This window comes from Aulonocara stuartgranti (assembly GCF_965226115.1).
Source record: "Aulonocara stuartgranti genome assembly, chromosome: 11".
Lineage (NCBI taxonomy): Eukaryota > Metazoa > Chordata > Actinopteri > Cichliformes > Cichlidae > Aulonocara > Aulonocara stuartgranti.
In genome coordinates, this window is record NC_138947.1 from 32,309,042 (window position 1) to 32,335,532 (window position 26,491).

General features: G+C 40.5%; 1 protein-coding gene across 4 annotated transcripts in view; it reads left to right on the forward strand.

Annotated features, from left to right (window-relative positions):
• The window catches only part of vps13b (vacuolar protein sorting 13 homolog B), a 297,078-nt gene that overhangs the window by 98,377 nt on the left and 172,210 nt on the right, over window positions 1-26,491 (forward strand). For all 4 annotated transcript variants that reach the window (XM_082550699.1, XM_082550697.1, XM_082550698.1 and 1 more), the window contains 2 exons: window positions 22,186-22,295; window positions 24,303-24,435. In XM_082550699.1, coding sequence (XP_082406825.1) covers window positions 22,186-22,295; window positions 24,303-24,435 — 243 coding nt within the window. The remainder of the gene's footprint in view (window positions 1-22,185; window positions 22,296-24,302; window positions 24,436-26,491) is intronic.

The following is a 26,491-nucleotide window of genomic DNA, read 5'->3' on the forward strand; positions in this document are numbered from 1 at the left end:
ATTGTTTGAATCTGTGTTAGCTGGTCTTTGTTTTAAGGGGGGAGAGCACCATTATAAATGCATCTATACATACTAACAGAGGGTCTGTGATCAGCGGAGCATTAATGTTGTCACAGCTTGTAATGTGGAGGTAAAAAACACATATTTAGCAACTGACTGTACATGACATAAAAACAACTCATAACATGCATTTCATTTTAGCTAATATTTTTAAGATTTGTTACTTCAAAGCCGAACCCTAACACACTACAGTACAAATTCAACACTTCATCCAGCAATTTGAAATCAAAAGCCCTCAAAGAAACAATGTATTTGTGAGGATGGCATTGTTTTATAGCAGAGATTTGACACAAAAGGTGGATGGGGGTGTTTTTTCCCTGGCCTGTATCTGGGGACAAAACTTATTTGCTATTTTTATTTTCAGAAAAGCAGCACCGTTTCAAGATTTTAAGAGAAAGGTAACTTCTTGTGGATTTGTTGTAAATCCCTTAGGTGGCCTAACCGTTAGTTGACCCGAGGCTTGGTCACTATTACGCTCTAACATGAATCAGAAATATTACCCTCTTTCAGAATAAGTTATAGACTTTTTCTCCTTTATTCTAGCTATATCAACACATTGATCTAATTCTCATTTTCCCTCTGATTAATTGCCATGCTTTGTGACTGCACCATTGTCCTCCTGGTGCACTTTGCATATTTTTCACATGCTGTCACTTTACCGCTTGTTACAAATCATTAAAATTCAAAAGGAAAAGTCTTTTATCTGCGTGGACATGTGCAAATACTGAGCGCTGTGGTGAAAATCTGCACAAAACCATTGTGCTTTGGTGAGTGTGTCTCTGTGTTTTTTCTTACGCAAGTGGGTGTACAGATTTGTGATGTTTTTTGTTATAGAGCTTTGGCGGCTTTGTTACGTTCTCCAACATTACAGGATCATTAAATCACTCTCACCCTTTCTCCTCCATCTGCGTCTGACTGACAGAGACCCTGCCTTTATTAGACAGGGCCTAAACGGACAAGGCAGGAAAGTGACGTGTGACAAACCTTAAAGGGTGGAAGATCCTTATAGTGAACTAATAAACCAGGCTAATCTGTAAACCCTGTAATGGCCAACACTCTCCCACCACCTCTGCAATCTCCAAAGTGTTGGCAACGATCTTTCAGAGCCGCTGCTTCTGGATCCCACTTAGCCTCTAAGCCAGCCAGCCAGTCGCCCTGTCAGTCCAATCTGTGCAGTGCGTCAGTTTTGTTTAAGAGTCTCTTTAATGCCCGTTGATTAAAGTGTCAGAGGTCATACCAGTCCACATTTTGTCTGTGTGTGTGCATGTGCGTGTGTCTGTGTGTGTTGGGGGGGGGCAGTGTGATAAGTAGCAGATGGGGGAGGTTCAGCAAAGGGACCTTATCAAGTCACATGGTGGATTTTTGATTAAGTAGAATTGCATGAAGTGTTGCATCAGGCCCTAGACATGTTTTTCGATCGTAGTCTTTTAGTACTTTAGTGAATGTACTACACCTATCCCAGCCATAAAAAAGCTCTATCTAGTTATAAAACTGTATACCAAGTGTGCTGTTTGTGATTGGTGGATGTGCTTTTGTTGAATAATAAACTCCTTCATTCTATATTCAGTATATCCAGCTGTGACTGGCAACTTTATATGTGTAGAAATCATTGATGTGGGCTACCGTATTGTCTTTAAGTATGCTAATTTTTGCAATGCTCTTTTCGTAACAGTAACAGTTGATCCACTGCACATGCAATTCAGCTCATTTCTGGCACGGCACAGTTCTGTTATGTCCACTTCTCTTGTCTTGTAACCCTCTAACCTCTGACGGTCAATCATTCCAACCCCCTGCGATGGCTTGCTTACACTGCTGTTCACACCTCTCTTATCAGCCACCAGTGCTTTTCTGCTATCACAAACCTTCACTGGAGCTTCCTCTGCAGCCAAAGGGAAACCAAAACAGCCAGAAAGACTAAGCCAGTGTTCAAGAAAGACACTATTTCAAAATGAGATTCATATTTGGTCTCCGTACATTACATGGTGCCCATTAGTTCTTAGGTGGTCTCTCATTTCAGAATTTTAAGGCTTCCATAATCTGTCTTCTTACCTAAATCCAGTGTAATTTAATGTAATCTAATGTAATCTAGGGATTTGGGGTGAAATGACCTTGTTAAAAAGAAGATGCCTTATCCTGACAATCAACAGATCCACTGAGCTGGTGCCTTCACAATAGGTGGTAGGATGAACCTGTGGACACAAAGTAGTCTGACAGAGAGCTACTGGGGTGTCAGAGATGTAGAGGGGCATTTCAGAGGCATGGATGAGTCCCCCTGCACTTATCTTGGTGTGAACACGGGGTCATCCTTGCCAGGGGAGGGAAGGAGCAGTGGGGTGCTGGAGACGGTTGTCGGACAGACAGTGGTTAGATAGTCTCGCTCCATTACCACTGCTTCATTGCATACTACATATTTAAACCTTCTTCTAGGCTCATCTGTAGTAGGTCCATCTGTGTCAAAAGTCCAGCAGTGAGTTTCAGATTTACTTGGTGAATATGGACCAAATACCGTAACTGATCCTGAATCCTTTAAATAGATCCAGAGTGAATTATGACAAACCTGTTGTGTGATTTATTATGAATCATGCTAAACGTTACTCTGAGCTCTGTATACAAATGATAAACAGAGATCACAGAAAGATGACTAATGTGAAACCACTGCAGCAGACCGTCACAGAGTTAAAATTCTACACTTTATGGACAGTGAACATTTGGTCCTGAAACATCAGCTTAATAAACACCACTTGGAACTTGAAAACAGCGCAGCATCACGGCCGTTTGTGGTCTCCAGTTTAATCCATGTGAGTAATTACTAGCAGCTTTTGAGGTGAACACACAAAAATGTCACAGAAAAACCAATTACTGTGTGAGGGTATAGACAAGCTCTAACGCGCTTTTTTTTTTCGTCCAAAGATTTTTACACTTTTGTGTGTTTGCGTGACTGTACTATACTGAACTGTTTATTGGCCATGCTTTGTCAGAATGACACAGCACTGGGTGGGGTGAGTGTGAGTTTAGTTCAAATTGGCTGCATTTTGGTTGCGAGTTCTTCAGAAATACTAGACTTTCATGTTTGTGTGTGTTTTTGCATTGCCACATGTGTTACATTGGTCATCAGGCTCTTCATCCTTGTGACTTGCCCTCTGCAAGCTCCCATAGCCAGTATGAGTATGAGGCAGAGACTGTGGAGTTCAGTATGGGCAGACAGGCGGGCCAGCGTGTGTACATATGTGCTGGAAGATTATTGTACACACATAAAATGGGAATATGATCCAAAATGTGTGATGTAAAAGTAAATGATATTGTTACTATGAAATGTGTAATTAGATTTCATGTGTCCTGTTAGCAAAGTATATGCTCTGACTCAGTCTTGTTATTTGTTGTCTTTTTATGTACAGTGGTAAATGAAGTGCTAAGGGGGCAACTAACCAAACAAATCTACACAACTGTGAGTTAACCACAGACGAAATGTTGTCGTCGGCAGGTCAAACCAACGATTGTGTGGAAAGCAATAGCCCAGAAGTCTTGTTCTGCAGTGATTTCCTGACAAATATCTTCTTTAGTAAAAATATCTCCAAGTAAGTTTAAAGAATGGGTCACTTAAAAGATACCGGAGCGCCTCCCTCTGGGATCTGTGGTTTTAGTGGGGCAGCTCTCTGGGAGGCCAATAGTTCTCATTTGAGTGTGTTTCACATCTGTGTTTATCTGCATCACTATTCAAAGAGTGGTGGCAGACAGATATATTTAGTAAACTGTCCAGATAAAGGTTTTTTTTTTTCTAGTTTAGTTTCCTGAACTGAAGTGTTTGTTAAAAAGTGGAAAAGTCATGTGTGTAGTATTTAAACGAGTGTGTAAATGAATCCCAAGCATTTTTAGCTTACGTGTGATTGATATCAGGGACGTCTTTGACCGTTTTTCTCTTTTTTGAGCAGCTTGCTTTTGTTTGTCACTCCGTGGCCTTAATCTTATGTGTTATTTCCTCCTGTCTTAATATTTGTATATATGCCATAGAGGTCCTTTGTACTTTGTCCATTCTTCATATTTTTTTCTCCTTCATCTTTCTTTTCTTTTTTTTTTCTTATTTGATAACTTGACTTTGCTCTTGCCGTTTCTTTTTTCCCTCATTCATCTCTCCGACCCAAACTTTATTCCTTTCCCTTCAGTTATCACCCCCCGTGTTCCCTGTTCTGCTCTCCCTGCTCTCACTGTTGTTCATGAGAAACTCTTTCTGACCTTTTCCACGTCCTTGTTACATCACTGCCCCCTTGTGGTGTTTTGTCTCGCTTGAGAGCTCCCCACTGTCAGTTTGATGGTACGCTACAGTCAGCGAGTTGAATGTCTTGAGGCCGACTGTTCAGCCTGATTAAAATAAAGCTGAAGTGGTATTTAATGGGGCCAAGTGTGGATAACATAGGCAAGTCTGTGAAGCGTTAAGGGGTTTAATAAAGACTTACTTATGGGTAATTAAATAATTTCTTTAAAACCCGTAAAATTATGTTAAGGGTAATCAAATAGTCATTGCAATGAAATGTTTTTGATATAAAGAGAAAATGCTGACAAATAAGTAGGCAAGAAGACCAAATTACTGGTAATGTCAAAAAAAAAAATTGATAATAATTTACATACAAAAAGCTGTGTTATTCAGGCATAACATGAAAATCACTGATGCATTAAGTGCACAAAACCAATCTCATCTCATTCCAATCCAGTGCAAGCTAGCAAACCTTTGGTCCTCATATTATTGTGGATATTACTTTGGCTCACACCTCTAACTTTGCAGTAGTTTAAACAAGAGGTAGTAGACACAATCATGCAGATAACCTTTGCATGATTATGTCTGACATTATGTGTGACTTTCACTGAAACCATACGGCACCTTATAAATGTGCTACGTGGAAACGCACTCAAACATATCTTGTGTTTGCTGTGTATATTTGTGTGTGTGTGGCTGGCTGCATGCTCATGCAAAAATGTGTAAATGCACAAAGCAGAAGGAATGTAGCCATTCAGAATTCTTCTCCTCTACAAATAAATATTTGGTGATGACAATATTGGAGATTTGTTAAACACGAGTAGGGTAATTTTCTAGTCAAATAAACCTCAGCAGTAGTGGTGGTGGAGATGTGGGGTTGGGAGGGGGGGAGACCAGATGTCTGATGGCAAAAAAATAGAGAATGATAGAGTGGTATATGCTTATGAAGTGGAGAGAACAATAATAATTATGAGTGAATATTATTGAGTCTGAAATAATAATGACAATGTTTGTGGCGCTTTTAGTTGGCCTAATACCTTTTCTTACTCTGTCACCCGTTTGTAATATGATTTTAGCAAAAAGTACATTAGCCAATGTTGCAGGTGTTGTCAACAGTTCTCGCTAGGATCTTTGACTTTTGAATAAATATAACAGTTTTTGTTTCTTGTCAACTGAGGCGTTTGTACAACTTTTATTTCATAAAATTATTTTTGCTGTAAGGTTACTTGTTCACTTGTTCTTTCACAATAAATTTTGAAACAGTGTCCACATTAAGTTAATTTAATAGCTTCGAGCATCTCTTTCATAAGTTTGGTCTTGTTTTATTTACAAAGCCATGTTTTTTTTTTTAATAATCATAAATATTCCTCAGTGAAATTATCACTACTTGAGATCACTGGCTAGAGTTCAAAGTGATATTACTGTAGTATTTTATGAAATCTGAACCAGACATGACTTGAAAGTCTGGTACAGAAATTGAACTTTTTGAACTCCAAACTGCTTCTCAGGCGAAACGTCATTTAAATGTTAGTTAACTTTTTAATGTAAATTTTTAAAAAAACAACTTTCTTTTTTGCCCAACTGTAATTTATATTAGTCTTTTATATCATTAGAAACAAGATGTTAAATTCAGCTTTTGTCCTAAGGTTTTTGATTGAACTGAGTAAATGGACTTTTTTCTTAAGGAGTCCTCGCACTCATTGTCACATAATATTTTCAATATGTTGTTGTAGCAAGAAACGTGCAGCACAGCTTAGGAGTTTTCTTGTATAATGACATCCAAGTTCAAAAGTTATTGAGTGTATGAACTGTATAAATTCACTGAATCATAGAGCAAGTTTGAGTTTTTATCAGGCTCTTGCAATTAACCTGCTTCATTCACGTTGTTCAACTCGTTGTAGGTGAGCAATATAACTTTGCTTAAAATTGTCATATGTTTCTATGTCTCTATGAATCTTTTTAAAGCTTTGGAGTTTCTCTAAAATCTCACTAAAGGTTTTTAAGTTCTCTTTTTGCTTTAGACTTTGTGGTTTCCTTTGTGGCTTCCCTGTACGATATGCTAAACCAAGTGGCGACTGGGCCGCACACTGCACCCGGTGTGAAAGCAGTTTTACCCCAACACTTCCCAAAGAATCCTCAAGACTTGAAGGTTAGGCAAGACAAGAAATGAATCTAGAATGACTGAGACTGCCCTATTGGTGTCCAGGCTACATCATCTGGTTCAGCTCAGCACAAAGGTGTGGTGGCTGTAAGTGCAAGTTCTCAGTGGACTTTGTATTTTGTGGTGTAGAGGAGGAGAGCCACCCAGCAGAGAAGTGTTGTTTACTTTGCTTGTCTTTTGAATGAATGGCATGAAGTAAAGGTTGACTGGCAATTTGAGAATTGTTTGTTGTTCGGTACCCTTTTACCACAGTTGCACATTACCTTGCAAGATACATAATGTGTTATGTGCGTGCCCCTGTCACAGCTCCTTTGTGGTTGACAGCAATAGATGTAATCAGATGAACTAAAGTATTTGAAGCAGGTCATATTGGGGTGAGCCAGCAGTTTCACAGATTATGTCCACACTCCCTAACTTTATGATGGGTTGGAATGAGAAGAAACCTAAGAGGGCTGGACAGAGGTGAGGGCAGGCTTTGCATCTGAAAACCCTAAACATGAAAAGTTTATCTGGAGATGTGATCAAAGTTAGCTGCGTGTGTGATCTTTTCACATTTAAAAATGTACATCTGTACCAGCATTTATCTTTATTTATCAGCATTTATATAAGCTTTTGCGTTTTAATCTGTGGGCATCCATGGAACTTTAAGGCATACACAGTATATAAGTCTGTCTACCAAGAACACGCCATTGCCAGACCTCACATTATAACTGGGTGTATGCAGCTGTGTAATATAATGTAATGAAGCATTTTTGAAAATGTTTAGCTCATTATACCCAAAGGCACATAAGTAATCAGTTCTGTAATGCCGACTCTTAGCCTCATAATGCCCGTTGGTTATGACTCAGCAGCGAATGAGTAAACATTTAAATGTGTTTAAGAAAAGGTTTTTTATTCACAGTGAATGAGCACCACTCGTGCCCTGTCCAGATGTTCTGTACCCCAGCAGAAGACCAACAATGCGCTGGCCCTCACATACACTGGTATGGTCCGTAGTGTGAGGCAGAGAGATCTGTCACATGGCACGATAGCCTGCGTGCCTGAGGAGATGCCAGGGTTTATTTAAATAGCAATTCTAGTTAACGTTTTTGAAAGTGAGAGTAGCGATTTATTGTTTAGCTGTGAGTCTGTCAGTGAGATTCTTATTTCATGACTTGTCTGATAAGTCCAAGAAAAATAAACCTGCACCTGAGCTGGGTTTATAGGGCTGCCTGACGTCAGGTCCATTATCCACAGCATTGACTGCATATTTTTTATTCCACTACATTCTGGAGTGTGCGTGTCCATGTGTGGTGATACCTAATGTCTGGTGTAGTGTAAGTGATATTTTACCCCTCCAACAAGATACATAAAGTAGATGTGTTCAGTAACTGCCAAGCATGTTCCTGATAAAGGATACAGCATTTAAAACTACATGTAATACTACTGACTACATGTAGTTACTCGAGTAATCTGGAATGATATTTCGAAAAATGAGTTTAAAGCTGAGAAAGAAGCTCCACAAAATGAAACCATAAATCAATTCCACTATTTTAGGACGTACTAGGTAAATATGGCTTTTATATTAACTCTAAAGCCCTGTCTGAAAAAAATGTTATGCATTTTGCAATGCTTGTGTAAATTATGATTATAGTTTGTGTTCCTCATTGTTCCTGACTCGGAGCTTGAGCCAGGTATGTGACATCATGAGGGTAAGGTTCATGTCTCGCATGCTTTGCTTCAGCAAAGCTCCTATTTTGCAACAGTATCTTCTGTTTGATCTAACATTGTTTCAGCGTCCTGACCTCACAGCAACCAAAACACAAGTTGAACAGAATCTTTTAAAGTTAGGTAATGCACTGAGGACCCTTGTTGACCATCCCTTGGGCTTTGAAAGAGAGATCAGTTCATTTGAGCCTGTTGTCTGGTCTTTATTACTCCGCTCCTCTGGAGCTCAAAGAGTTGACTAGCTGCACCCAGCTCAGGGGTGGGATTCCCAAAAGCACATCATCACCAGATTCATATTAGCCCGTCTTCTTACAGTGAAAGTAAGACAGTCTTAACACTCAGATAATGTTTCCCCTCGCTTCTGGGGAGGGTTAGGTAGATAAGTTGCCAGCGAATGAGAACAGGATTGCAAAGACTGTTTAATGTAACATAATGCTCTTAATTTATAACACAGTTACTTGTTTTAAAGAAAACAAAATGAATCAAAGTCATTCCAAAATGACATACTGCAAAAAAAAAAAAGAAAGAAAAGTTATTCTGGCATTGAGACCACCTGCAAATACATGAAGTGGAAAGAGGGTTAGAGTACTTCCTGGAAATCAGCATGGTCTTTCATAATTATTATTTCACAATAACTCCTAAGCTACCTGAGGTTATAGAGCCTGCCTGCAGGTGAATGTATGATTACTGGCAGTCAAACATCACTGCAATTATTTTTTTCTGCTTTATATCACAATTAGCAAAAGTGAAGGCTGCATTTGGCATTGTTTTAGCACTATTGCAATATAAGCAAATTTTTGTGTTATTATATGTTCTTTACATTACAATCTAAAGCACCTTGACTTGATTGTTGTTGTAATTTGGCACTATATAATTGAAGGTGAATCTAATTTAATTTAATTGAAAAGTAGCTGACCTGTGTCAGTTTTTTGAACCATCTCTTCTCTTGTGTGACATCAGCATCCACAACATTTCCATGATGCTGACGAGTAAAATCCTAGTACCCTCTTTCACACATTTTCCATACTAAAGTCTTTATGCAGCAAAAAACAAAAAGAAGCAAAGAAGTGGAAACATGAAACTAATGACTTGCTCCCACTGCTAGACCCTTTTAAAACTTTAGGTACTATACCCACAGATTATATTGTAATAGTAAATCTGACATTTATCTCAGAGTCATCATCATATTCATCAATTCATCTGCATCTTGACTTGTTTTTGGAAGAATTTTCTTTACACCAAAAACTGAATTTGAATCATTTGCAACCTAAGCTGATTTTAATTTTATCAAAATATGAAATCTCGAAATTGACATTAACTGCTGACTTCTCTCAGCGGTCAGCTGGAAACTCAATGTATGTTGTGTATTCCCCATGGCAAAAAGATTGGATGCTGTAATTTGTCTGTGGCCGTTGTACATCATCTAAGCCTCACCAAAACAATACTTCAAGTCATTAAAAGTATAGCATGAACTTGCCATTAATGCATAGATAGTATAAATAGGATGAGATTGTTGTGAGGCTCCTGCTATCTGTCTGTGTTTTCCTGTTTATAGTAAAAGTCTTTAAAGAAGTGCAGAACAAAGAGAAGTAGTCAGAAGAGTAAAGGAAGACATGAGTAATATCAGTTTGTGGTCAGCTTGTATTTAGCAAATCTCCCCTCACTTCCCATCCTATGTGAGTGATGCTTGGAGTTGAGGGAGGACTTGTAGACTCAGGGGATAACGGTTGATAATCATGTTCAACCAGTGGAACTCCTTTGATGTGGATTGTGTTTTTATCCTCTGAGGCTCTCTGCCTGGACTCATCCCCTCCAGCAGCTGTGCACTGGGCAGCCAGCTGTCCAGGGTGAGACAAAAAGGGCGAGTGAGTGAGTGTCCTAAGGTGCACACACACTCTGCTGGCCGTGTGTGTGTGTGTAAACAATACTTGCTTATGACAATAAATGAATATGAATGAATGTTACATACTGTTGAGATACCAAAAATGTACACTTGCATGCCCACCATCCAACACTAATGTCCTATTTCACGTTCACATACAGAGTATGCACACAGACAAGGTTTAGCAGTACAAGGTGCAGGTGCCTTCTAGCACCATCGACCACTGTTATTGTAATGGGCAGCTCCCCACACAGCTTAGATAGAATGTGTAGACATAACAGTAAAGATGAAAGCAGGATGAAAGAGAGATGGTATGACCTTGCACAGCATGACAGTAGATTAAAAGGAAGGTATGCCGTTGCCAAACTTTATGGTTCGCCTTTTAGCCATACAATTCGTTAACCTCGACAGGTAACGGCACCCTGGACAGAGTACAGTCTGGGATGGATGGTCCTGTATCACAATACCAGGTCGATCATTTACAATTTATTGTTCTACAAGATGTTTTTGACCCTTTCTCTTTGTGAAATGAGAGCAAATTTAAACTTCTTCTTTAGCGTACTCTCAATCTTTTTTTTTTCTCGTAAACCTTCTCTTTTTCTCTCTCACTGCCCCCTCTCATTTCGTTCTACTGCCTCAGGCAGTTGTGTTCATTAACCTTGGATGTAATTATTTTTGTTTTAGTCTCATATTGCTGACATTTCAACTCAGGGGCTCCTCAATCAGGATTAACCCAAACCGCAAGAAATCACACTTCACAGCCTTTTCTTACAGCAGTGCTTGTTGCCTCCAATTTCAGTCAAATTAAAGGTTTATTTTATCTAGCCGTTTTTTTGTAATTTTTTTTCCACTCAGCCCCTGTACCGTGAGAAAACAAACCAGACTGCTTGCCTTTGATTTGCTGGTTGCTAGCGACTTTCTAACTATCCCCAACTCTCTTTTTCCCTTTGTAAGGACAAAGCAGTCCTCTGTACAAGTGCCGGTACTAAAGATTGAGATCACGCAGGTGGCAGTAGTATAACAAGCTGCTATGGAAGAAACTTCCCTCATATATTTACTTACAGTGCAGCGTTAAACTTGTAGTCTGATGCTGGTGATTAAGGTTACTGCTTTCTGAATTTTACACAGTAAACACATTATTTTTTCCCCTGTGTGTTTGAATTTGTGGTTTTCATATGATTAAATAATGCATCTGGTCCTGCACAGCTGGTATGTGAATATGCGCTGTAAGTTATGCATGTGTTTCAGTGCACTATAATGTGTGTGTGATATAAAGCAAAAATATTGTATACATACTTGGCCCCCTCAGAGCAGTGCTTTCCTCACTTTGCCTTGGGGGCCTTTAGGTCCACAGGAACCCTCAACTCATCTTCCTGCCCCTGGGGCTCTTAGTCTCAACACAGTAGTAATAAACTATCATCACTCTGAGTCAAGTGTGCGTGTGTCAGCCAGACTGTTACTACAAATGTGTGTGTGCAGCAGTAGTCATAGACCAAGCAGTAGTTGTATAATCTCATCACTTTGAGTGGTCCTCTGGGGGTCCCAGGCTCCTCTCGCTGTGTGTGGTTTGACCTCTCATGGCCTTCCAGCCCCCCACATGCCCATTAGATAAACAGGCAGTAAACACAGCCAGCCCCGGCACTGCTCTCTTCCCTTCACAGCATATACAAGACCTGCAGATGAAAGGACTCGTTCCCGACACTAATAGCCACTAGACATTAGCTCCCATCAACCTCCTCTGGCTCATAATCAAAAGTTGAGCCACCATATTCATAGGGTTTCTAATAATAGTAGACATCTTGAACTCTGAACTTGAAATGTAAAATTGTTACTCCCTCAGGTATGACCCCCTCCCCCTGGATGTCTACTAAACTAACAGCACAGAAGTTTAAAAAAAGCTAAGTGAGTCCTGGTCAGTTCGCATAAATTATACAAGTGAAGGCTGTGTGAATAGGAACAATTTATATATAAATGATACGTTTTATTATAAATGCAGGCCCTGGGTACACTGGCATGTTGAAGTTGGGGGTAAAGTTGTTTTCGTTAGCTTATCAGGCTTGCAACTGTATCTGGAAAAGAGCAGGTTGATGTAAGGCCACAAGATTTATGAAGGTGTGAATTGCGCAATAACATGGTATCACAAGAAAATATATCACAACCTATTTTCTTGGCAATCTTGGTGTGAGCAGTAAATGTGTGGTGTGGATTCTATCCAAATAATCCAAATCTTGGTCTATATTAAGTTTGCTTTAGCTAATGCTATCATAGCATGTAATACTGAACAGCTATGGCTTAGAGGTAGTTTTCTTGTTGTATTATCACAGTTATTTTAACATTAATGTTATAATAAATGATCTGAGTATTTCAGAAACGTCTGAAACTGGAATTTTCTCATGCAGTTGTCTCTAGGGAGGGGTCTAAAAAAGAGAAACTATGCAGTGAACATCAGTTCTTTGGATGAAAATGGTTTGTGCTGATAAAAACTGAAATGGCCTTATGTTCTACTGCATGAGGTATGCAGAAGAGCATCGCTGAATGCACAACATATCAAACCTAGAGCAGCAGAAGATAACATTATAAACTATATTTTCCACATGCTCAACAAATTGAAAAATTTGAAGATTTGATAAAACAATATTGCCTGTATGAGGAGTCTGGATTTCTCCTGCAACATCCAGATGGTAGGATCAGAGTTTGGCATAACCAGCGTGAAAGCATGGAGTCATCCTGCCTTTTATCAACAGTTCAGGCTGCTGCTGCTGCTGGTGTGATGGGTTGAGGGATATTTTCTTTGGACACTTTGGGCCCTTTATTAGTACCAAGTGAGCATTGTTTAAGCGCCCCATTCCCACCTGAGTACTCTTGCTCACCATGTCCATGCCTTCCTGACCACAGTGTCCTCATCTTTTCATGGTTGCTTCCTGCAAGATAACAAATCATTTCACAATACTTAAATGATCCAAAAATCATCAGGTCGCAAGCCAGCACAGAATCTTTGGGTAGAACGGGGAGATTTGAATCACGGATGTGCAGGTGCCAAATCTGCAGCAACTGTGTGACGCTATCATATTAATATGGACCAAAATCTCTGAGGAATATTTCCAGCACCTTGTTGAATCTATGCACACAGTGAAATAAGACAAAAGGAGGATAACTCATGGCCAGAGAGAGTATTTTATCCCTTCTGTTTTTATCAGCTGAAAAACAAATAGAACAAGGGAAATGAGTTGTCACCATAGCATGGTTATGTGTTCATAGACATAAACCAGGATCTTAGTCAAATTGAGTATGTGTCCTTTCAACTCAGAAGGTGTCTGTGTACTTTGCAGCTTTGAGGCTGAAGGATAAAAGCAGCCTATTTTGCAATTGCTGCTGCTACTTTTTTACCTTTAAAGACTTGTCTCAGTTATCTCATCTGAGTTCCCTCCCTTTGTCATTTCACTCCCACCATCTCCTTTCTTTGTCCCCTTTTCTCACCCTCATCTTCTTCATTGCTACCCCCCCCCCAATCTTTCTGCCCTCCCTATTTTCCCACTGGTCTGCAAGAAGCTGATCTGAAGAGCATTTCAAATGTGTTTAGAGTAGCTGATTCATCGCTGCTTTTGTGCCATGGTTTGTTAATGTAGGGCAGCTGATTGTAGTTTGGAAGTCCTGTGTCGCAGGTGGCTTAAGCATCCTTTATTTATGCATGTGTGCAAAAGTACATGCCTGTCTGCATGTGTGATGTCTGACTGTATTTAATAGGGCTCTGGTGGGTATAAACACTTCTTCTTTTTCATCAGTGTGTGTGTGTGCAGACAGGAGTGACATCCTCCAACAACAAAACACACACTTGGCCTTTACTTTCCTGTTGGTGCTGAGTGTTCAAATCATGGCTTCATTCAGCAGTGGCTAATAACAGGCCAAAGGTGATTTCTCTGATGCTCCAGGAAACACGCACTCAAAACTACATGTCTTTACTGTCATCTAGATGTCTTTTCATGCAAGGGTGAAGGTTTGGGGTTTACCTTATATGCCAGTGAGAGAATATTAGTCAGTATGTCTGTCATAATCAACCAAAAAGATTCCCAGTATACCACATTAGCCACAAGCTTACTGTTCGAAAACATCATCATGTGTCTAAAACAGCCGTATAGAATTTTTCTTCACTTTAATGTCGTGTCTTGGAATATTTTTCAACATCTGCTCGCTTCTAATTGTTCAGTTGCAATCATCGTATCTCTGCTTGAGCTCATCCCTCATAGCGTTGACACTGCAGTGACCCCCTCCTGGATAAGGAAATGCAGCCAATCAGAACTAGCATTTCAATATACTGTACACCCATTCATCCCCCTATCCATTCAACCCTGTATAGCAGCAAAAATAGCTCATCCTGAAACCATTAGACCAAATTGCTAAATGGTTCAAATGTGCAACCACTTAAGACTATGTCTTTAAGAGTAGTAATCTTCAATCTACTGTGGCAAGCAAGAAGAGGATGGGGTGGATAGTCAGATGGGGAACTAAGAGGAGCAGAAGATGAAACTAATGAAAGAGAGTGAAGAAGGGGTTAAGAGATATTAACTGTTCTGTATAAACAACTCTCCAATCCCCGTGTTTCTCTTTATATTCCTCTATCCAGCTTTTGTATTCATCATTCAGCTGTAGGTGTGGAGTGAAAGTATAAGATTGGACTAATGGGAAGCACTGGGGTTAAGAACAGAGCAAAACACACTTGAGTATACATCTTTTATGTCACTGATTCCAAGTAGATAAAAGTGAATGATGATAAGTTAAAAGCACATATTTTCATATAAAGACTGTATTCAGAATAAGTGATAAATTATCAATTTCATAATTTTAACACAAAGTGTTACACTGATTGCTTGGCAGCTGTGAAGAAGACCTGAGACTAACTTTAACTGCTTGTTGTAAAGCCCCGATCCACTGGCAAACATGCTGATTTGTTCTCTGTAAAAACACATGTTTAGTAAATTAATAGTCAGAGGGCCCGGTGGCGCCAGTGTCCGGCAGCCTCGCCTCTGTCAGTGCGCCCCAGGGTGGCTGTGGCTGCAATGTAGCTTGCCATCACCAGTGTGTGAATGTGTGTGTGAATGGGTGGATGACTGGATATGTAAAGCGCTTTGGGGTCCTTAGGGACTAGAAAAACGCTATATAAATACAGGCCATTTACCATTTTACCATATAATTGACTTGAGTGAACTTATTTGTCTCCACTAAAGAAAATCCCAGTTTTCTCTCTGTGTGCTAAAGGATTTTACGTTGTATTTTGTACAATTTACCAGGAAGAAATCCTCCAACCCCCCAACAATTTCTGGCAGCAGCTGTACAGATTTCTTTGGAATACAGTAGCAACATGAGCAGTAACCAACTGAGCATCCATGGAAAACACTTTTTAATGCTTGCTGCGTTCTCTTATTATTCTCTAAGGAGTGTAATGTAAAAATGTCTCATCAGTGACTCTTATCACCTCAAGTGCTGCCAAAATGAAAGAGTATTTCAAAGGCACCAAACTTCATTCATGGAGTAAATAGACAAATTGCTTGACAGAAATATTCAGACTAGCTGAGTGGATGACAGCCATACCAACATACAGAAGATCGTCTACATATTACTGTGCTAATCTCAGTTTCTGAAAAGCAGCATTCCCAGCTTCCCAAGCGACGCAGATCTTAGGCAGAAGACTTTGATCTGTCACTGAGATCATTACTTAGTCTACTGAACTGACAAGAGGCCAAGCTGAGAGACTGGGGGAAACTAAGCTGCAGAGAGTTGGAAAGGCTTGAAAGTAGTAAAGGCAACATTTTGTCCCTTATTTTCATGCTCTTAAGAAGGCTGAGAGCTGTGAAGTGAGCTGAAGGGGAATAACTGGAGAAGATGGGGCTGAGTGTTTGTCATCTGGATGTTTGTTCCAAATCCAAAACATAGTTGGATTATAAAGCGGGTCAGTTTCTGTACAGAGAGACAAAAAGGCCATCCCACTGCCAGATAACTGATACATACACGCACACACCCACACCCATAGGATAGATGGTGGACTGAAGGTGACCTGCACATTCCTTGGGAAATGACTTTCTTGTTGTTGCTGTTTGTTGTACATATACAAGCTATTTAGTTCTTCTGCTCTGTGTTACATATTGCTTTCAGCTTCACGCTTACTTTGATTTGTGAGCATCATTAGGAGTTGCTGTGTTTTTGACATGGAGGCTGTTTCCAATTTTTTTCCCCCCGGGTTGTTACTATTTGTATGAAGACTGGCCTACATCATTACTTGGCAATATGCTTCCTTTTTATGGACATTATTAGCCTCGAGAGTATAACATAATTGCAATTTCACGTAAACTTAACATTTTGCCATTTGCAAATAGCCTTTTCAATTTGTTAGTGTAATTCATATAAAATAGTTGGAAGCAACCCCACCTAATGGCAGACATTAACATGCTTTACTCCCCCATTCCTCATGACAAACTGAAAGAACTCGGCTTGAACTGCAGAGAAAGCCCATGAGCCAACTAAATGATAGCAGTGATAAGGACTTTTCAAGGTAAGTATGCAAAACTCAGGCTTTCTGTGGGAAAGCAGCAGCAGAAGCAGAAGTCTGTTTATTTTAATGAGCTCAGAAGTGTCTCTCCTGTTCCCCTTACATTATACTGGGGCTCATTTAGAGTTCACACAGTGCACTGTATGTCCATGATGGATATGGTAATGATACATTAATGCAATCAGGACCAAGTCTGTTTTGTCTCTCATTAAGAAAGCTAGCTATCTTGCTGACAAGGGCCAGGTCACATTTGGTCGTGACTATAAGTATTTTCTATTGGTGAGAGAGACCAGGAAAAGAGACAACAGCTGGAATACTCCAAATCAGGGCTGGTTAGGTTTCACTAGTGATATAGGCACCAATTGTGCTGTGTCTGGTTGTCTTTTCAACACATTGAAGTGGATTTATGAAGGCTAGGAGTCGAGTAGAAGTGGGAAATGTATGACTATAGAGCTTCTTATCAACATCTGGAGCTTTACAGAGCTGCTGTTTTTCTCTTGCTTCAACCCCCTCATCTGACCTCTACACCATATCATGCTGATCTACAACATGCCCTATAGATGTGCAAATGTCAGCTGTTTACTGTGTGGTCTGTTTTATATTTAAGGCACCCAACAGAAGATCTTTCTAAATTGTAGATAAAAAAACGAGTGGTGGCCTTGATCACAGTTTACATGCACTTGCGTTCACTTGTTGAAATGCACCTTTATTTGCTTCAGATCCTCCTGACTCTGAAGAACAATTAGAAATTACTCTTTTGTGTCTAGATGCAAATAAAATGTATGCATGTTAACATTGAAGCATACACATGCATGCACAGGGACAGTGTGCTACTGTTGACTGAGGCACCACCCAGAAGTGTCCTGACAACAGAGCTACAGCATGCTCCGTTTTCTGGAACAAACCAGCTGGCCTGAGAAATGTTGGGTTTATAACTAAAAACAATGACTCACCAAAACACAGTGGATGGGATAGAAGGAGCCTCTGGTGGGAACGGGGATTGACCTCTCTCTCTGAATGAGCCCTGTACTCACTACATGACTGCATGATTATTCACGTACTTGTTGAGAGACACAGTGTCCTAATGTAGAGACACACATATGCATTTTATAAATGCCTGCATATTAGAGTTTTCAATTCTATAGCGAATCAGTAGTTTTGTACATAAACTTTTTACTTCTTATCCTGACTTATATGTATATCTTACATCCAGTTTACAGAACTTTGCTTGTATGGAGACGCACTTCAGTGATTCCATAAATCATACTGAATAACGAGTAGGCACACTGACCGACTCTCACTGAGACACTCACTTATCATAAAGATTAGGAAACTAGCTTCTTTACATTTTACTCTTTTATCACCTACACGTTTTCATTATTCTGCTGATGTTCTGCATCTCAGTATCTATTCAGTCTCCCTTTTTCTGTCTTTTGATTCCTTTGAATGTGCGTCTTTCTTTTAGTTCATTTTTAAGACTTATTTCTGCCTCTGTTCACCTTTTTCTTTCTGACTTCTCCTGATTTTCTTGCTGGCTTAGTCACTTTACAAGTTTCTTCCTCCCTATTACCGTTACTGTACCCACAGCTATAGTCAACCTTTACGAGGTGGGTCTAGCCTGTCAGCTACAAGCTACTGCAATTGGGCCACTTAGGGTTGTAGCCTTATATATTCTATTAAAAGCACGCACGCACACGCACATACTGTATATACCACCTTCCAGTCCCGGGCTGAATTGGCGCAGAGTGAGAGCAGGCTTTCCGTAGAGCAGGGTCTGTTTCCAGTCAAACTTGCCTGTGTCCTTCCTGAGCCCCTGGGCTCCTGTGGCGGCATTGCCCTGGGCTGCTGGGTCGGAGCTCAGCAGGGGAACTGCAGAAAAGTCCGTGTGTGTGAGAGAGCTAAATAGTGTGTGGTTACAGGGGATGTTCACTGTTGGACAGCTCGTTTGAAATGGATCCAAACAGAAACACTTGTGTTCATAAGCAGGCACACACAATCACATGTTGCAAACAGTGTTCCTTGCACCCACCCACACACAGCTGAGTCCCTTTTCATTGGTGTCAGCAGCTCCAACTCTCTTTTTCTCTCTCTCTGACACACACACCAGTAGAACACCTGTCGGACTGCACGGCTCACTCCAGGACACCTTCGAGTCATGAGCTCATCGGAAAAGCAATTAAAGGCAGTGTAGGCCCCGCACGCTGGCGTAATGTTTTGTTTTGCTACTTGGCTTCGAAATTAACCAAACCTGTCAGAAGTCATCTGGCTGATGCGGGCTGGGCTATATTTATTTATTTTCTGTTGGAGAAGCTGGACGCAGGGTCCCTGCACTGCCTCCCGTCCAACAATGAAGTGATTCTGAGGGGGCGATTAGCTGGCTGAGACATGAATCCTCCCCCCACTGTCTACCTGGGGGGGTGATTGGAGAGCACCTCCCACCTTGCCTGTCTGTTACTCTGATGTTGGGGGTCATTGCCCTGTAGTTGAGAGGCTGTGCCCTCTGCAACCCCCAATCAGGGCTTTGGTCTCCATTGTGGGACTTGGTTTTGAACTTGCACTGACCTAACCACTCCCTGTTGATTAAATTTCATGGTTGCAGTGACTGAACAAAAGCAGATTTTATATTCAGAGAAGTCAATGTATAAACTATGTGGACTGATTAAAAAAAAAAAACTATGAAGATGTAAAAATGCGTGGCTGAAGGTTTAGTGGGATTTTAGATCCATAAATACAGACTGACAAGAACATAGATGGGGCTTAAACATTAAAGGCCTTCTCTCAGTCAGGGCTACTTAAATGTAGCTTCAGGCTGTGTGAGGCCTGATGCTAGGCAGCAGTAAGACAACACCAACAACCTTATGCTGACTTTTAACTCAACTGGTCTTAAGCCACTGAAGAAAAAAAACACTTTTGACATTAATAGGCCCACTGTGGTTTAGTCAAGGTAAGTGTGTCTTCACAGACGTCTGCGTGTACATTTTGCGGTTGTATGTATTTTCAGAATCTAGGCCACTGAGGAGTTTTGAGGTGTTTTCTTGAAGATTCATTTGGGAAGTAAGAAAAACACCTTTGTAATCATTGTCATCACTTTTTGTAATTACCCTTATGCCACCCTGTTAGAGTGGAGAAAAACAACAGTTAGCCTGCTGCCGAGGTCACCCTCTAAGCACCCCGGGCCGTTTCATGGTCCTGCATGCTTCAAAGAAGGTGCCACTCTCTGGTAGTTATGTCAACACAATGATGAAACAAGAACACCGTGTGTATTGTAAAGCCTTGGTCTTCAAAGCCTCAGCAGCAAGGTCAACACATATTTTACTTCTGTGTCACCATCAAACTGGCAGGTGGGGGGGAAGTATTGTTTGCTCTGTTAGTCTTAAAAAGAGAGGTTTTTGAGTGGTGCTGTGATGTATGGACATGGTCATGGCTGTCCTGAACAGATGCCAAGCAGACATCACGCACAGCCACAGTAAGATTACAGCTGCTGACGTAACACTGAAAATGCTGTGGAATTCACAGCAGGTATTTAAGCAGCCAAACTGGAAAACTGGAGCTGACAACTGAGTTCATCTGATAAGTAATGAAAACTTATTTGTGTTTATTTCTGCTTTTTCTACTGAATCTGGCATTGGGTGAAATCCTGGTTCCTCTGGCTCACAGGCATTTTTATGAAAATTCAGTTGAGTCAAGTGATCGCTTTAAAATGAATCTATGGGTGCAGTTTTTTTTTAAATTTATCCTTTTAATGTTACAAACATAATTAATTTGCTGTGTTAGATGACGTATGCAGTCATGAATGATTTCAGCTAAATGTGCTAGTCCATCTTATAGACCATGATTTAGGGTCTTAAGTACATCTTCACTATTCATCTCGCTCCCAGCCTTCTGGGTCCTATACAGCTCATGCTGTTCTGAGCTGCAGCAAAACCACTTGAAGTTGGGCCCCAGAACTACAGCCACAGCCAGAGCCTATTAAGAAGCCACAGTGTGGTATAGAAGTTCAAGCCACAGGACTGAGGTTATGATTCCTCATCAGGAGGGGGAGAGAGGTGGGTGAGGAAACAGTGAAAACACTGGGATGGAGTTGATGGAAGATGGATGCATAGATGAAGCAATAGAGGAAGAACTCTGAGTCAGTTTGACTTTATCCAAGGAGAATGTTTCCCCTTTGCCCAGAAAGGATTGTATACTAGTAATAAATCATGGTTGAGGAATAAAATTGCACCCAGTGAATAATAATTATACACACAAAGCCTAGTATTGACTTGTGCATACACTATAAAATACTATATTGTGGATGTACGTTTTAAAGCTTTCACACCTTGCATACACACACGGCCACATATTTGACAGTATGAACACAAAGACATTTCACATTGCTCTCATGCACTTTTACTTTGCACTGCAAACACACGCACACATACACAAGTTCACAGGCTATAAATCACTAAATGTTGTAAAAGTGCAGCAAATTAGAACAGTTTTATTTGTATTGTTCACAGGAATAATGGAAGAGGGAGTTGTTTCTGCCAAGCTGCAAAGTTAGTGTAACAAAAATGTGTCCGTGTGTGTGTGTGTGTGTGTGTGTGTGTGTGTGTGAGCACACAAATGCTGGGGAATGGGTGGTTCTAATTCAGCTTTGTTCATGCTTTGGAGACACTAAAATGTTAGGCAAAGCAGCAGGTAATCAAGCTTTGTTGGAGGTGAAATATAAACATACACACACACACACACACACACTCACAAACACGCAACCTTGCCTCAGGGCCTGAAACAGAAGACTCGGGTCTTGTCCAAAGCTCTCTTAAACTGCTGAAAGTCCTTCTAGAGCTGAAACATCCTCCCATCGTCATGCTGGGACGTTTCACAGGATTAGCATAAGGTCTCTGGCGTGCCGCCAGAGACCTTATGCTAATCCTGCCGGCATGGGAATCATTATTGATAGGATCCTAATGCATTACCTCAGGGTCCGCTTATTGTTGGTAAAGATTATTATTTAAGAGTAAACCAAAACCCAGAGAAAGTCTTGAGTTTCATAGAAATTTATCAAAAGAAAATGTTATTCTTGGCTTAGCTTGATACCACTTTGAACAGCGCAATTGAAACAAACTGTCCTCCTCGCTGCACTCCAGCAAGCGGGCTCGATACCCACCAGCAGTTCATTTGGACTGTATTATGTACATCAGTGGAGGAACCTGACACTCAATGTGAGAAGATTCACTTCAAGCCACTTTAACTTGCTGATTATATTTTCTTACACTGACTGCACATCAGTATTCCTTTTACTTTGCAGAAGTTTGCAGTATCAGAACTTTGTCCATGTTCGCATAGTCTCCACATTAGTCTGGATTCTGTTGACTAGGTCATATTGATTGCTGAAGTCAAACATCTTCAAAAAATGGCTTGAGTGCTGTCAAACAACTGGTCTCCAGCAGATTTCATTTTGTAAAAGCAAATAGATGTAGACGATATACTTTGCTGTCATTTATTTTATTTTTTTTGGAACATAGCAATTTATCATTGGTTTGATTTTCTTTGTCTTCTGTGTTATATTACTAAAACTCTGATTCTGTATGTGTTTTTTCCAGGTGCAGTCCTGCTGGTCAGTGTCCAGGGAATAGCTATCAATGTGGACCCAATCTTCTGCACATGGCTTTTGTATCAACCTCACAGAGCGAGCAGCAGACAACAGCAACAGGTACTTGATCTCTTCTCAGACAGGCTGTCAGTTTCTCTTCCAGGCCTAATGTCAGTTTAGCCATCTATTTTCTGCTGCTTATCTGAAGTCACAACAAGATCACAGCCTAGTAATGCTGGGAAACACAGGTCTCTGTTGTAAATGAGACATTGAATCTTAATTGGACTACCTGTATAAATAAAAGTTAAGTAAGATATAATAAAATAATTAGAGCAGCAATGTTTTGGAACTCCTTGAGTTGGATCCCGAGGTATTCTTGGGCAGGAGAGGATATAGAATCTGTCTGCCATAATCTGAGCATTATTGGGGTTGTTACTCAAAAATGTGAACAGCTACAAACACCACTTGTAGCTCTACTTTATCTTGAAATGTTATTTCTATGTCCATTTGGTGGACAAATACATAGTTGGTGCCATTGTAATCTGAGTTCTGCACAGATTACAGTCACTGTAACCAAAGTAAGTAAGTAAACTACCATCCTCATAAGGAGCTCCACCTTTATACAGGCATTTGTAATGTGCATTTGTAAACTGCTGGCACTCACACACTTAGTTTAGTTAATCGACTGAAGTGAACTGAAGTCTGTAGTTCTTCCTCCTTCAGACTTGCCTTCTCTTTCCCAGCTACCTTTTTCCATGTGGTCTGCTCCCTGTCTTCCATCCAGTCTCTCTCTGTTTATTTGACAGGGGTCGTAGTGATGGTTATGGACATTGAATGTTCTGTGCACACATTTCATGCACACTTATAGACATTCTTGGTGTGATTGCCTGGGATATAGCACAGCTTCACCCCATAAAGCCACATAAATATATATTGTCAATGAATATATTATGCTATTTTTCCCCCCATTGAGTTGCTCTGTTTTATGCCCCTTGCAGTTTTTGAAAGATGTATGTCTGTATTCAACAAAGAGCAGGAGTTAACTGCACCGGCTCCCTGTGCTAGAGGTTGTTACTGTAAGGGGGTAAACACATGTTATGAGTTGAACTACAGCCAATGTGAAGGATACACAACATGGGCTGGTGTGTGTCTATGTAGACATGCTGCAGCCAGTGTGTGTGTGTTTCTGTGAATGTCTACCTCAGCTGCCTGTCAGGGCCACTTCTCAAGGCCTTGCTGGATTAGACAAGGCCTGTATCTGAAGGCCAGTCAACAGCATGTGAAGGGCAGTGGAAAGGACACTGACTGGTTTGGGTCGAGATGACAGGAAATGCTGGAAAATAAGGAAATCAGGACTAGCAGGGGGGCATTTTGAGGTATGGACAAAGAGAGAAGGAAGTTCATTTTGTGTGACAGGTGTGCGAGTAGAACTTTTGACTTCATAGAGAAAGCCAAAGTGGAAGTAAGGCTGATGAGAGGACAAATGAGAGTATTGAAGAAATGATTAGCATTAACAGTGGAGGAGGCGCATGGGGGGTGTCTTTGAGACACAGTGAAGAGATATGGAATGAAAAGCAGCTCTGTGTGTGTGTGTGTGTGTGTGTGTGTGTGTGTGTGTGTGTGTGTGTGTGTGTGTGTGTGTGTGTGTGTGTGTGCGTGCGTGCGTGCGTGCATGTTTACACAGGCTGCAGTACGTGTTTGGCCTGAGGCCTTGTGCAGCTGCATCATAGCCGACTGGTATTGCTGGCCGATGCTAATGGGGTTTCCTTATTTCAGAACAACCTTCCACTCCTCTGTCTTTCAGTCATCTCACTGACAGCAGTGTGTGAGCGTGTGTGTTTGGCCTGCATGGGAGACTGCTTAAAAAAAGCAGGGAGCTGTCACTAGTCCTTGTTGGTCTTGGAGTCCGGTTTTGTGTTCCACTGCATTTTTCTTTTTCTCTCTCTGCCTGTATCTCTGTCTTTAGTTGCATTATTTATTGTTTCTCCTGATTAACAGAGATCTTGAGATCTGACTAAATCTGAGTCTCAATTGTTCCCTTCAAGAAGTGAATAACTTTGTACTTTACATTCGCAGCATTTTCCTGTCCATGGCCATATAGGTGCTCATGCTTTGATGTCCTTGCAGAATCCTGGTGCAGTTCCTTTGGCCAAGAGGAGAGAGGATGAGGTGTCAGTAGGGAGCACACCACTGGTCAAACAATCTTCCAATCAGGCCTCAGACTATGCCAGCAGCCCAGTCAAAACTAAGACTGTGACAGGTAGGTTTACCAATTCTAGTATGTGCTTTTTTATATAATGAATGATTGCACTGGCAAATGCATATCATACATGATTTTAAGTCATGCACGTAACGGAAACAGGCTATGCCACATGTCACTAAATTCAGTGTTTTAATTTAGCTGTTTCTCATTGGTATATTAATAGTAGTAATGTTGTTTGTATGTACTGAATTTAAGCTGCGATGTTGTTACATAACATGCTACAATGTGCTGACACCTGAGTGAACCCGTTTCTCAGGACACCACATCTCCAGACATGTCATCCTCTGTTTTTCTCTTCTGGTAGTACTACTGTGGCTCTTCATGCCCAGAAGAGATGAGTGGCTTGGCTATGTGTAGCCTCCCTCTATGCCAGTTTTCCACTTTCCAGGACCCCCTTTTCAGAAAAAAACATATTTGCTGCACATACATAAGTCTGCAGAGTACATGGATTTGTCAGTACACACAAATGAATGCCTTAAGTCTACACACACACACACACACACACACACACACACACACACACACACACACACACACACACACAAGGAGTGAGTGTGTGTGTGTGTGCATGATTCTTCCATTATCCATAAAGCTGTTGTCCTAAGCAGGTACCTCTGAAACTTTTGGTAAAAGATGCATAGATGGGACAGACAGAAAGGAATATGAATCTTTTCTTGAAAATGCCTACTGGGTTTATTATAGAACAAGTGGTGTTTTTATCATTTTTTAAATAATTTTATATTAACATGAGCACAAGACAGAGGAAGACACCCTACAATGAGTTGAAACATGAACTAAACATATTATTATTGATTTTAATATTTTATTTGGTTTTCATATGTACCTATTTTCAGTAATATCAACCTTAATAGCAGGAAATTAACTAGGGATATAATAATTTTCTTTTTCTTTTTTGTCATTTTTCAAGTAACACATATTTAACAACAGCATAATAAAACTGGAAATTCTGTTTTTAGTGTGCCACCCCAGTAACTAACTAACTATCTATCTATCTATCTATCTATCTATCTATCTATCTATCTATCTATCTATCTAACTATCTAACTATCTATCTATCTATCTATCTATCTGGGGTGCAACGATACACAAAATTCACGGTTCGATATTTTTTTCGATACAAAAAAATGTTCAGGCTTTTTTAATTCGTCATTTATTAAAATTCTAAATATATTTTTTAACTCAAAAGAACAGTTTTTAAATTTAATGTTGCTGAAACAACAAAATAATAAAAAATAAATAAATCTGATCGAGAAATCCCTCATCTTTGGAAAACAGAGTTTATTACAGAGAAATGTCTCTTTCCAAAATAAAAGCTATACTATACGCTTCTTCTGGGCTATATTCTCAGCAGCATATTAAACATATCAGGTCCCCATAAGGAGAATCATGTGCTAATGACTCGGGTAAAGTTTGTAGCATGCGTGCTTGTTGTTTTTGTCTGCTCCCACTTGTCTTTGCACTAGGATGATGTCGGCGTAAATGTGCAGTCATATTCATTGTGTTCCCACTAGTGCTGTCAGCGTTAATCTGAAATGACGTTAACACCATAACGCGGCAAAGTTACCGCGGATTGCTCCGTGCGTGGTGCTGGACGGCGTCAACGCGTTAACGAGCTAACTGCGCTAATGCAGTAGTTCCCACCAATTGAGCTTTGCGTGGCACATCCGACATACTGTTTTACTTTTGTCCATGACGCGCTTACCATCAGGGTCATACTTCACATGAAAACCAAGACAGTTCCAAAGACCAGATCTGAATGAGGGTGGGGGAGGTTCAATTTCGGGTAGCGTTGAGGCAGTTGCCATGTTGCAACGAGCTTAGCTTCTGTCTTGCTAGCTTGCGCTGCGTTCAGTGGATCTGCACTCGACAGTGCAGCCTAGGCGGATCAGTCGAACGCAGATCCACTGATCGCTCAACACAGACAGCATCGTCAGAAGAAAAGTTGATAAAAGAAATAAAAAAATTTGTATTGTTCGATACATATGCGTACCGAACCGAAAGCACTGTATCGAACGGTTCAATATCAATATGA